The sequence below is a fragment of the Schistocerca americana genome, chromosome 1, assembly GCF_021461395.2.
Source record: "Schistocerca americana isolate TAMUIC-IGC-003095 chromosome 1, iqSchAmer2.1, whole genome shotgun sequence".
Classification (NCBI taxonomy): domain Eukaryota; kingdom Metazoa; phylum Arthropoda; class Insecta; order Orthoptera; family Acrididae; genus Schistocerca; species Schistocerca americana.
This window is the reverse complement of record NC_060119.1, coordinates 660,862,495-660,876,874: the sequence shown is the minus strand read 5'-3', so window position 1 is coordinate 660,876,874 and position 14,380 is coordinate 660,862,495. Positions and strand designations below refer to the sequence as shown.

General features: G+C 40.6%; 1 protein-coding gene across 1 annotated transcript in view; it reads left to right on the top strand.

Annotated features, from left to right (window-relative positions):
- The window catches only part of LOC124587131 (collagen alpha chain CG42342), a 610,604-nt gene that overhangs the window by 523,163 nt on the left and 73,061 nt on the right, over positions 1-14,380 (top strand). The window contains exon 22 of the mRNA XM_047131431.1: positions 1,862-1,897. Within this exon, the coding sequence (XP_046987387.1) occupies positions 1,862-1,897 (36 nt within the window). The remainder of the gene's footprint in view (positions 1-1,861; positions 1,898-14,380) is intronic.

The following is a 14,380-nucleotide window of genomic DNA, read 5'->3' as shown; positions in this document are numbered from 1 at the left end:
ATTTCTTATTGTGCAACAACTGAAACCAACTGATTTTGCTGTGCACAAAGACTTTTCTTGCAGAATGCAAGTGATTTTAAATGATAAAGTGATTTTATTGATGAGCAGTCAAGCTCATTTTCATTTAATGGGACTGTCAATAAACAAAACCTGTGTTGCAGGGCTCCTGAGAACCCACACCTTACTCGCCATTGTTTTTTAAATCTGAAGAAGTCCCCAAATGTGGTGCTCTTGGCTCTTGCAGCATGATCGAACCCTTTTTTGTGCAGAAAATGGAGCCACAGTCACTGTTAATTTGACTTGACACATTCATATGCTTGAAATGTTCTTGAAACTAGAAGTGAGAAGACAAATAATCCCTTTAAAACATGTTTGGTTTCAGCAGAATGACACTACATCACATGCAGAACACACTTCAACAGCAGTTCTTCAAGGCATGTTTGAGGAACAGATTAGCTCACTTTTTGACAATGTTCTTTGGCCTTCCAGATCTCTATACTTATAAGTTTGTGACTTTCTGTGGGAGTACATCAAGAGCCCTGTCTATATCCACAAAATGTGAAATTTCAACTGATTGAAGAATGCAATCATTCAAGAAATTGCTGCCATTACTGCAGAGATATTGGTCCATGTAATGGGGGATTTGGAGAATAGACTTGAATTGTGCAATCGAAATTTTTCACAAACAACTCTAGCCCACATTAAATGGCAAGCAATGAACTTGGATTTAATGTCAATAAACATACATTAACTTTAAAACTGACTAACCATTCTTTACTTAAATCCATACACCTCCCAGATGTCACTCTATTTTAGACAAAAGTAACATGCTTGATGACATGGAAGAGGGAGTAGGATGTGATGTAACACTGATGATGCAACTGTAAAAATGAAGCTCACACTTAGGTAGTACAAGGACAGAGAAGGAAATCAAGTGTGCACCTCTCAAAAGCATCATCCCTCCCATCATCTACATCTTGATGACTGGATGGAAGTTTGATCCTCACTCCTCCTGAATGGCAACCTATAGTCCAATTCATGAGTGATGGCAATCCATACAGGTCAAGGCATTGCTGGTTGCAGTATGCACATAGAGGGGCCTTGCACTGGAACAAAGTATTCATCTTGCAAATTATGTCTCTCACTTGCTTATGTAGTATTTGTCATTTACCACCATCATCACACATGACAACTCACAAGAAATAGAATAAAACTTCATTAAGTAAGGTGGTATGATCATGTTTAATGCTCGCACTCACTACAACATTCACAGCAGAACACTTGGAACACTACTGAATGCTCATTGGCTGTTGAAGAATGCATGATGTCAGATGCACAGAACATGCCTAAACTCAACTACTGTTGTTTGTGATTCCAGCTATAGTGTCTTAACCATTGAGTCAGCTAGTTCACTTAATTTGCTTCAGAATGACCCTCTGAAATAAACAATTGATAATTTCTTCCAATGTACAGAAAATGATTTGTGTATCAAAAATTGAAATTTTGTATTTGTTTCTGTATTACACCAACTATAATACTAATTTTTGCTTTTCCTCATTTATCCATCTTCAAGATGATTTTTGTACTTATGAACAGGGACTGAGAAATGGCAGTTTCAATCATTATTTTAAATGGAATGTTGCACATGTGAACAATTGTAATTGTTATGCATGTAAAGGTAGTTATCTACAAAACTTGTTTACCTAGCTTTAATTCCCTTTATTTTGAAAGCATGATTTAAAGGAAACTGTAAAATACTGTTTGTTGAAGCACTGTGGCCTAATTCAAACCTTACTGTAGTTATTTAGGTTAATTCAACTGACAAGTGAAAAATAATTTCCACCTTTTTCCTAAATTACAGGGTCCAAAAGGAGAAAAGGGAGCCAAAGGAGAATCTGTAAGTATTTAAATACATCTACATCGATACTCTGCAAGCCACCATACAGTGTGTGGCTGAAGGTACCCTGCACCACTACATGTCATTTCCTTTCCTGTTCCACTTGCAAACAGAGTGAGGGAAAAATGATTATCTGTATGTCTCTGCATGAGCACTAATTTCTCGTATCTTATCTTTGTGGTCTTTATGCGCAATGTATGCTAACAGCAGTAGAGTCATTTGGCAGTCAGCTTCATTTGCCAGTTCCCTAAATTTTCTCAATAGTGTTTCTCAAAAATAATGTCCATCGATTCCCATTTTAATTCCTGAAGCATCTCTGTAACACTTACATGTTGTTCAAATCTGCCAGTAACAAATCTCACAGCCTGTCTCTGAATTGCTTCAATGTCTTACTTCAATCCAACATGGTAAGGATACCAGACACTTGAGCAGCACTCAAGAATAGGTTGCACCAGCATGTTATATACGGTCTCCTTTACAGATGAACCAAACTTTCCTAAAATTCTCCCAATAAACCAAAGTTGACCGTTCGCCTTCCTTCCCACAGGTCTCACAAGCTTGTTCCACCTCATATCACTTTGCAACGTTATACCCAGATATTTGAATGACTTGACTGTGTCAAGCATGACACTAGTAATACTGTATCCAAACATTACAGGTTTTATCTTCCTACTGACCCGCATCAACTTACATTTTTCCACATTTAGGGCTAGCTGCCATTCGTCACACCAACTGGAAGTTTTGTCTTAAGTTGTCTTGTATATTCTCACAGTTTATCAACTTCGACAACTTACCATACACCACACCATCATTGGCAAACAACTGCAAATTGCTGCCCATCATGTCCGCCAAAACATTTATGTATATAGAAAACAACAGCGGTCCCATCACACTTCCGTGGGGCACAGTGTCAAGAGGGCAGAGGTTGACCTAAAGAGATGACAGAATGAAAGGACCAATCAATTGTCAAAGAGGCACTCAGAGCCCCGGATTCACTATTATCATCAATATGATCTGCAACTGATGCTTCAGTGACCACAAGGGCTATTAATAGATGGTTCACAGAAAGGGAGCTAAACTTATGGCACCCCTTGCACTGACTACCACTGATCTCTGTAAACCAACAAGCTCATTTGCAGTGGTGTTGAGCACATTCAATCTGGACTCTCATTGGCTTGAGTAGAGTTGGCTTCAGTGATGAGTCCCACTTTGAACTGAGTCCGATGGCCAGCGAAGATGTGTCTGGAGACTCCTGCAGTGCACTGGGATACCATCCCAACTGTAACCTGCCATATGGTCACCAAATTTTTCCCATTGAGAACATGTGGAGCATTATTCGTAGGACCCTCCTACCTTGGGATTTTGACAGTCTACCATGCCAATTGGACAGATCTGACATGATATCCCTCACGACATTCAAAAACTCCATCAACAAACACCATGCTGAATAACTGTTTCCATAAGGGCCAGAGGTAGACCAACATGTTGTTTCCTTGCTCAATTTGTTGAGCTCTTTCTCTTGAATAAATCATCATGGTCCTCTGAAACTGTAATCATTTGTCTGTCTGTACATCACATCCACCAACTTCCATCCAATTTGGAGAATTACTTCATGGCACATTTTTTTTTTCTTTCTTTCTTTCTTTTTCCTTAGAATGTAAGTTGAAATTATCAACTGAACTTATATGACATGTTTCTGCTCTTTAATGGAGTAAAACTGTGATGAACATTTTATGATAATTAATAACTGTTGCCGCCCTAACCCCAAACACACATATCTGCCTTCTCCCAGAGAAACGTGTCCAACAGTGTTATACAAGAGTCTTCTTAGAGTTCAAAAAGCAATTAATGACAAGCTGACTAGCCTGTGAAATGTGGAAGCCTGAAATGGAGCCTAGGTCTCAGATATGACTGTAACTCCAGCCAAAACAATCATCACAACTAAACATTGCAAAGGGGAATGAAATTGAACAATAAAGACTGAATATGTACAATGAAACAGAATTATGATGGGTTTTCGAGCACCACAGTCACTTCTAAGTAATATTTCATGCACTAATGGCCATTAAAATTGCTACACCATGAAGATGACATGTTACAGATGTGAAATTTAGATGAGAGGAAGAAAATGCTGTGATATGAAATGATTATCTTTTCAGAGCATTCACACAAGGTTGGCGCCGGTGGCAACACCTACAACATGCTGACATGAGGAAAGTTTCCAACCGATTTCTCACACAAACAGCAGTTGCCAGCATTGCCTGATGAAACGTTGTTGTGGTGCCTCGTGTAAGGAGGAGAAATGCATACCATCACGTTTCCGACTTTGATAAAGGTCGGATTGTAGCCTATTGCGATTGCGGTTTATCGTATCGCGACATTGCTGCTCACATTGGTCGAGATCCAATGACTGTTAGCAGAATATGGAATCAGTGGGTTCAGGAGAGTAATACGGAACACCGTGCTGGATCCCAATGGCCTCGTATCACTAGCAGTCGAGATAACAGGCATCTTATTCACATGGCTGTAATGGATCATGCAGCCATTTCTCAATCCCTGAGTCAACAGATGGGGACATTTGCAAGACAGCAATCATCTGCACGAACAGTTCGACGACGTTTGCAGCACCATGGACTATCAGCTCGGAGACCATGGCTGCAGTCACCCTTGATGCTGCGTCATAGACAGGAGCACCTGAAATGGTCTACTCAATGATGAACCTGGGTGCATGAATGGCAAACGTCATTTTTTTCTGATGAATCCAAGTTCTGTTTACAGCGTCATGATGGTCGCACTGTGTTAGGCAAAATCATGGTGAATGCACATTGGAAGCACGTATTCGTCATCGTCATACTGGCGTATCACCCAGCATGATGGTATGGGACGCCATTGGTTACTCATCTCGGTTGCCTCTTGTTCACATTGACAGCACTTTGAACAGTGGACGTTACATTTCAGATGTGTTACAACACTTGGCTCTACCCTTCATTCGATCCCTGCGAAACCCTACATTTCAGCAGGATAATGCACGACCGCATGTAGCAGGTCCTGTAGGGGGCCTTTCTGGATACAGAAAATGTTTGACAGCTGCCCTGGCCAGCACATTCTCCAGATCTCTCACCAATTGAAAATGTCTGGTCAATGGTGGCAGAGCAATTGGCTCATCATAATACGCCAATCACTACTCTTGATGAACTGTGGTATCGTGTTGAAACTGAATGTGCACCTGTACCTGTACACACCATCCAAGCTCTGTTTGACTCAATGCCCAGGCGTCTCAAGGCCGTTATTATGGCCAGAGGTGGTTGTTCTGGATACTGATTTCTCAGGATCTATGCACCCAAACTGCGTGAAAATGTAATCACATGCCAGTTCTAGTATAATATATTTGTCCAGTGAATACCCGTTTATCATCTGCATTTCTTCTTGGTGTAGCAATTTTAATGGCCAGTAGTGTATATAGTGCAGTAGGGGAAATCATGGCAAAATAGTCCCTGTATGGTGTTTGGCCCTATATTCTGGATAACATTCTAAATATGTTCAGGCCCATTGCGTATAGGTTTCCTATATATATTAGCAGCCACTTAAGTTACTTTTAAAATTTTGAAATGTAAAAGTAGTTTAGAAAAAATGAATAATAATTGTAATGTAAAGAATTGTTTTGCTGCAGGTATTTGGGGGAAAATGATCGCCTGGATTATAATTTGCAGTTTATTGCCATTCTTTTTATTTTTGAGTTTGTAGCAAAAGTATTCACACATATGCAGATGTTAATCAATTTTTATTTTACAAGATTATTGATAACATAATGTTTCACCCATGAACCATGGACCTTGCAATTGGTGGGGAGGCTTGCATGCCTCAGTGACACAGATAGCCGTACCAGAGGTGCAACCGCACTAGAGGGATATCTGTTGAGACGCCAGACAAACGTGTGGTTCCTGAAGAGGGGCAGCAGCCTTTTGCAGGGGCAACAGTCTGGGTGATTGACTGATCTGGCCTTGTAACACTAACCAAAACAGCCTTGCTGTGCCAGTTCTGTGAATGGCTGAAAGCAAGGGGAAACTACAGCCATAATTTTTCCTGAGGGCATGCAGCTTTACTGTATGGTTAAATGATGATGGCATCCTCTTGGGTAAAACATTCCAGAGGTAAAATAGTCTCCCATTCAGATCTCCGGGCGGGGACTACTCAAGAGGACGTTGTTATCAGGAGAAAGAAAACTGGCATTCTACAGATCAGAGCATGGAATGTCAGACCCCTTAATTGGACAGGTAGATTAGAAAATTTAAAAAGGGAAATGGATAGGTTAAAGTTATATATAGTGGGAATTAGTGAAGTTCGGTGGCAGAAGGAACAAGACTTTTGGTCAAGCGAATAAAGGGTTATAAATACAGAATGAAATAGGGGTAATGCAGGAGTAGGTTTAATAATGAATAAAAAAAATAGGAATGTGGGTAAGCTACTTTCAACAGCATAGTGAAGGCATATTGTGGCCACGACAGACACGAAGCCCATGCCTACTACAGTAGTACAAGTTTATATGACAATTAGAAGACGAATGGGTAGCTTTGAGGGATGAAGTTGCAAAGGCAGCAGAGGATCAAGCAGGTAAATAGACGAGGGCTAGTAGAAATCCTTGGGTAACAGAAGAAATATTGAATTTAATTGATCAAAGGAGAAAATATAAAAATGCAGTAAATGAAGCAGGCAAAAAGAAATACATATGTCTCAAAAATGGGATCGACAGGAAGTGCAAAATGGCTAAGCAGGGATCGCTCGAAGACAAATGTATGAATGTAGAGGCTTATCTCACTAGGGGTAAGATAGATACTGCCTACAGGAAAATTAAAGAGACCTTTTGAGAAAAGAGAATCACTTGTGTGAATATCATGAGCTCAGATGGAAACCCAGTTCTAAGCAAAGTAGGGAAAGCAGAACAGTGGAAGGAATATATAGAGGGTCTACACAAGGGCGAGGTACTTGAGGACAACATTATGGAAATGGAAGAGGATGCAGATGAAGATGAAATCGGAGATATGATACTGTGTGAGGAGTTTGACAGAGCACTGAAAGACCTACGTCAAAACAAGACCTTGGGAGTGCCAGTCCTGACAAAACTCTACCATCTGGTGAGCAAGATGTATGAGACAGGCGAAATACCCTCAGACTTCAAAAAGAATATAATAATTCCAATTCCAAAGAAAGCAGGTGCTGACAGGTGTGAAAATTACCGAACTATCAGTTTAATAAATCACGGCTGCAAAAAACTAACGTAAATTCTTTACAGAAGAATGGAAAAACTGGTAGAAGCCGACCTCGGGGAAGATCAGTTTGGATTCCGTAGAAATATTGGAACACATGAGGCAATACTGACCTTACAACTTATGATAGAAAATGGATTAAGGAAAGGCAAACCTGCTTTTCTAACATTTGTAGACTTAGAGACAGCTTTTGAAAATGTTGACTGGAATACTCTCTTTCAAATTCTGAAGGTGGCAGGGGTAAAATACAGGGAGTGAAAGGCTATTTACAATTTGTACAGAAACCAGATGGCAGTTATAAGAGTCGAGGGACATGAAAGGGAAGCATTGGTTGGGAAGGGAGGGAGATAGGGTTGTAGCCTATCCCAGATGTTATTCAATCTGTATATTGAGCAAGCAGTAAAGGAAACAAAAGAAAAACTTGGAATAGGAATTAAAATCCATGGAGAAGAAAAAAAAAACTTTGAGGTTCGTCAGTGACATTGTAATTCTGTGAGAGACAGCAAAGGACCTGGAAGAGCAGTTGAGTGGAATGGACAGTGTCTTGAAAGGAAGATATAAGATGAACATCAACAAAAGCAAAATGAGGATAATGGAATGTAATCAAATTAAATCAGGTGATGCTGAGGGAATTAGATTAGAAAATGAGACACTTAAAGTAGTAAAGGAGTTTTGCTATTTGGGGAGCAAAGTAACTGATGATGGTCAAAGTAGAGAGGATATTAAATGTAGACTGGCAATGGCATGGGAAGAATCTCTGAAGAAGAGATTTAAATGTCAGAAAGTCGTTTCTGAAAGTATTTCTATGGAGTGTTGCCATGTATGGAAGTGAAACATTGATGATAAATAGTTTGGACAAGAAGAGAATAGAAGGTTTCAAAATATGGTGCTACAGAAGAATGCTGAAGATTAGATGGGTAGATCACATAGCTAATGAGGAGGTATTGAATAGAATTGGGGAGAAGAGGAGTTTCTGGCACAACTTGATATTGGCTTCCCTCTGACAACCATGCCTCCATCCTTGCTACCCTCCCTATTTTCCTTTCCCTGTTGTGTCATAACCTGGGTTGTGAGTAACTGAATCTCCTTTCCCTTCTTCCCTTTCTTTCCCCTCTCTCCTCCTCGATGAAGGAACATTTGTTCCAAAAGCTAGGAACGTAAATTTTCAGTTCTGTTTTATGTGTTTCTATCGGCTGTGCTGAGCTGAGGTAAGTACTGGCCAGCCCCTCTATCTCTCTGTTAGTAGATGATTACACTAAGCAGATTCAGAAGGATGTAGGTTGCAGCAGGTACTGGGAGATGAAGAAGCTTGCACAGGATAGAGTAGCATGGAGAGCTGCATGAAACCAGTCTCAGGACTGAAAACCACAACAACAACAACAACAATGTTTCACATAAGGTGCACCTAAATAAAGCTGAAATGCGATTTTCTTTCATTATCACGAAGTGAAAAATTAAAATATGTGTGCCTTTTATTGAAAAGGATGTAGCAAATAAAAAGAATACAAGGCTCATTACATATTCAGCTTCCTTTGACTTGCCAGAACATTAATGCTCTTACAGAAATTGCAAATGAACTCGTTATCAGCATTGTCCATTCCAGCACATTGGTCATGAGAACAGTTTTCACACTCCTAACACATAAAACAGTATTCACCACATACAGAATAATTTTTTAAAACCCCCAGAATTGTCTGTAATTGCAATGCATAAATTTGAAACTGGCTCAAAGGTGCCTACAACCCTCCTCTGTAATAGTACAAAAGCATGATGCCATGCAACTTCACCCGTGGGCTCAGTGATGCTTCAAACAATAAGGTATTGACGCTTGCAAAAATATGGTCACAGCTCAGAAGTTCATATGAACTCTAAGGTGGGTTAACAACATCACATTGGCACCAAATCTCACCATAACTCTGCCCAATGCCATTGTGGACATGTCACACACTGAGAAGGTCATTACATCCCCTCTTACTCATGCTTCATCCCTTCTTTTGATGTCTAGGTAATGAAGGTCAGAACTGTGACACTCACAGTTGCAATCATGTGGTTTTCTTATGCATGGCCAAGGACAACATTTCAGATGCAGTGCCACTCAGGACTGACACAAATCGGCCTCAGGGGATGGCGTAAATGGCATCAGTGAAACTACCCCTTTCCCTGGGGTGTTGATTCCCACACTTCACAGTGTGATGAGCAACAGGAAGATGTTCTAGACAAATTTTGACACTGCTGACACCCTTTGATGTTTCAAACATTCTCTAACAACACAGTTGGACTGCATTCCTGTTTGAACATGGTAGCAGTACTTTGGAGTGCAATGTGACTGCAATTTTTGCTGTTGTGCACAGTGGAACCACTAAACAAAATTTGAACATGATCAGAAGCAACAAAGTGTTCTTATGCTTTTTCAGATTCTCTGTTTTGTGCCCTTCTGTGGCACAATCATGCAACAGTGCAACATTAACATGTGCATCAATAAAATGGCAGAGGGCCCCTCTAAGACACCCCCTCCCCACCCCTCCATTCAGCAACACCTTTGATGCCACCCATGCAGCTACATTGAGCAGATTAGAAATGTAACTTTAAAAATTTTGACAACAAATCTGCCTGGTGGATGCTCTAGTGCCTCATGATTAGGCAACTCTCTTGACACACCTTGGGTAGGAAATAAACACAGAGCAACTTACAGGCTGAAATGGTATCAAAGTTTCCGACAGTTATATTTGTAACATCCTTAACAAAGTTGAGGGTGTTGCCAAACTGGGGGGAGGGGGCTCTTAGAGGGCCACTTCACTGTCTTATTCATACACATGTTAATGTTGCACTCTGGCATGATCATGCCACTAGAGGGTGAAAACAGGAGTGCTGAAAAGGCATAAGAATCTTTTGCTGCTCTAGATTAAGTTAAAATTTTGTTGAATGGTTTTGAATGGTCCCTAGTGGTTCCAATCCCGACAAAAGAGCAAAAATTGTGGTTGTGCTGCATTCCAAAGCTGTGCTGAGTGGCCACGCAGTCTAAGGTGCCCTGTCATGGATTGCACGGCCTCTCCCGCCGGAGGTTCAAGTCCTCCCTTGGGCATGGGTGTGTGTGTTGTTCTTAGCATAAGTTAGTTTAATTTAGTTTAAGTAGTATGTAAGTCTAGGGACCGATGACCTCAGTAGTTTGGTCCCTTAGGAATTCACACACATTTTTTGCACTCCAAAGGGGTGCAATCATGTTCAATGGGCATGCAGTCTGACAATGCCCTTAGAGAAAGGTTGAAATGCCTGAAGCCGTCAGCAGTGTCAATGGTTGTCAAGAATATCTTCCTGTTGCACATTGCACTGTGAACTTTTGTTTTCAATTGTGAAATGTGTGGGAAACAATGCCCAAGGGAAAGGGGTAGTTTCATTGATGCCCTTTGTGCCACCCCTTGCATTCTTTTCAAGTTGATTCTGAGTTGCAGCATGTCTGAAATGTTTTCCTTGGCCACACATAAGAAAAATGTGTTATTTCAGTGTCATGGCTCTAACCTCCATTGCATAGATGCCAAAAGAAGAGGTAAAATGTGGGTAAGAGGGGTTGTGATGACTTATTATTTTGTGATACATCTATGGTGGCACTGGGCAGAATTGTGGCGAAATTGAATCCCTGTACATGAACTTAGGAGCTGTTGCTTTTTTTTGCAACCTTTTTTTATATGTGTCAACACCTTGCTATTTGAAGGGTCACCAAGCCTGAGTGTGATGTTGCAAGATGCGACGCTTTTCCACCATTACAGAAGAAAGATTTATGCATCTTTGAGCCAAATTTCAAACTTTTGTGCCACAATGGGAGACACTTACAGGGTTTTGAAAAAGTGATCCTTTCAGTTTGAGGCACATTGTATGTGTTCTTGCAGTAAATACCTTCTGGGTTAACAATGTCATCAACACCATCTTCGTAATAATCATTCTCTTGCACATATGACTGGCCCATCTTCTTAGATGTTCCTTTTCTTTTCAGCAAAGAGCTATTTGATTTGTTTGCATGCCCTTGTTTATTTTCAGATCTTAAGGTGATGTTTCTGTTGATTATTCTCTCTCTCTTTTTTTAGTTCTGCTGAAGTATTTTTGTATGGACTTTTAATCAGTACTGTAGCAGCACCCCTCTCCCTCTTCATAACACACCTTGGTCCTCTCATTTTGGGAATGGGATGATATTGGCTGGAGATACTGCACCATTCTTTATTCTCCTATACCACATTTTGATAATTTTATAGTTGCATACAGATGTCATTCATAAAGTGATATAAAATAAAGAAGAAAAAAGTTATATTACTATCTGGTGTGGTACAAGAATCATTGGAACTGTTCCATCATTTTGTTACAGGGGGTTAAAGGAATGGAAGATATATTGCAGGGAGAGTTCCCACAAGAACAATTCAGAAAAGCTGTTGTTGGGGGAGAAAATCCAGCTGGTTCAGGCTGTGAAGGAGTCATTGCAGTCTAGCACATCATGTTGGGCAGCATGCTCGGCAACTGGGTGATCTGCCCAACTTGAAATACTTAACTTCAGTGAGTGCATCACACCATGTGCCACCTAGATTCTTCCCACCAGCACCAGGTTTTCTGAACTGTGCTGGTGGGAAATTTCCCTGCAACATATCCTTCTTTCCCATAATGCTTCTTACCTTAATCTTTGCTAGTCACTGTCCTCTACCTGCCTCTGTCTCCTTCCCTGCCCCCACTCCACCCTTTTATATGTGCTTACTGCCCCCCCCCCCCCACCTCCCGGCCCCACCCAAGTGCATCTGCATAATCCTTTCCTCTTCTCTGCTTCTCTCCTCTCCTCTTTTGCCCCCATAGCACAGCCTCCCAAGGCTTCAACTTGTAGCCCATAAGCCTATCACTGACACATCCCTCCACACTCCCACGGGCAGCACTACACCACCCTCCCCAACCTCTACCCCACTACAACTCCCCTCCCCCTCTGGGGTCCACGACTCTGTACCCTCAGTACCCAATAAAGCTGAGATTGCTGCTGACCACAGTCGCAGTTTGACCTTAGTGCCCAGATACAATAGTGGCCATATAATTGCGTTTCTTTCATGTGTTAATGTGTGTGAGTTTTGTCTACATCTGACACAGAACTTGTCTGATAAATGAAAATATGAAGCAACCTGCTTTCAATGTGCCTGTTTACTACTCAATAAATAACAGAACATATCATTGAGCTCAACTATGGATTTTCCATTGTTTAAATCCAAGGGTTATATGTAGGAGAAGACCAATGAATGACTTATGCAACATTTTTGGAGATGGTGGCAATAAATGCTTGGGCCATTTGAAAAATACTGGTAGTCAAAACCAAGAGGTGAAAAGGAAATAGTTCATTCTACAGCTAGCACATGAACTAAAGAGAAGAAAAATGGAGGTAGAACAGCACCACAGAGGACAGCCAGAGGTGACAGAATGTAAGGCTAGTAAAGAAACAGATCAGTACCAAATCAGCTTTTGTTCAAATTTGATTACGGACTGCATGGTCTATTCCATTTCTGTTTCACTCTGCAGATGTCTGCCTACAAATATGCAACCATCTGTATATATATGTGGAGATCATGTGTCTAAAAGATTAAACTTTAAATTTGAGAATTCAGGTTAATTTGAGGGAAAGTATGGGGGATAATCTAGCAATGGGTTCCCTCCTGCAAGGGTTCTTAGTAGACTTTCATAGAGTCAGTGGAAATCTTATTTCTTTTAATCACTTTTGCTCAAGGTAGATGCTCTGATTGCTATCTCTTCTAAGGGTTTTGATGACCACTCTTTCATTATCAGTTCATTGGCAGCTTTGAGAAGGGGCCTATGAAATATATTGAGAAAAATTTGATGGTGAAAGTACCTGAAATTTTATCAAAGTATGGTTGAGTGAGAATGGCATAGAATCAATCTTAGACATAGGTATGTTCTGGGGATGGCAAGGTTCAACTTTGGTTTTGTGTCAATGCTGGTCACTAGACTAGCTGGTACAGAAGTGTTTCCAAAGCAGTAAGAAGGTGAGGGATGTAGAGCTTTGATTAGTGCAGCACACTTAAATTTGGATGTAGTACTGAAGATAAGCACCTAGGATGCAACTGAAACTTTATATAGGATCAACACTATTCAATGAGTGCTTCTTAACTCTAGGAGTAACAAGGGACTATTTTTTACCCACAAGGGTTTGTTGAGGGCCCTAGTCCCAACATAATCATCACAGGACCAAACAGTCCTGTGACTTTTTATAGGGCTGTATCATTCATCAAAAGTTCATCCCCCAAGCACATGTAGAAGTATGAAAAATTGATCTATTATACCAGAAGTACCACATGAGTCATTTTTTTGAACCATACACAGTTCAATGCAATTTGATGTCAATAACACCATTTTTCAGACACTAAATAGTTTCTGGCTGTGCTCCAACATTATTCATGAGATTTTGTAGTATATTTCAACAGTTTAGGATTAAAATTGAAATTCCGAGGTTGTGCAATGCTTGATATCAATGCGGCAGTCATCTTAGGTTTGGTTCTGTATCATCAAGGAGACAACACACGGAAACTGATAAATTTTGCCTTGCTTCTGATACTATTTACTGACAATTTCATTGCCCAGTACAAGCCAGCAAAAGCATAGCTGTTGAGGAGCAGCCGTATCCTTACAAGTGCAGGTTCCCTTTGATACAGTACATGCTGAGCAAAACTTATAAATATGGGATAAAATTCTGGCTTTGTGCAATGCTGACAAGTGCCACTTTCTGAAGGGATCCCTTACTGTGGCAAAGATGAAGTTCATCATCCGAGCAAGGATCTTGGTCACCATGTTGTTATGAAGTTGACACAGCCATTCCTCAATGACTGACAACTTCTTCATCTCCATGAAACTGGCAGATGAGCTGAAACAAAGAGGAATGAGTTTAAATGGCCTCTTCAGAGATCACTCAAGGAAGTCTCTCCTGTGGCATGAAGTGAAGATGACACACTATATGCAACACAATTGTACAAGATGAGTGATAATCCTCTCACAGTATACCAGTGGATAAAGGAAACAAATGTCCTTAAGCTGAGTAACATGCATGCTAGAAGTCAGGTCAATGAGAACACTGAGAACAAACTTCCAGAAACTGTGAAGTTTTATAATGAAACTAAGAGTGGAGTCAATATAGTTGACCAAATGACTAGACTCTACAGTGTCTGAGCTGGTGACCACTGATGGTCTATGC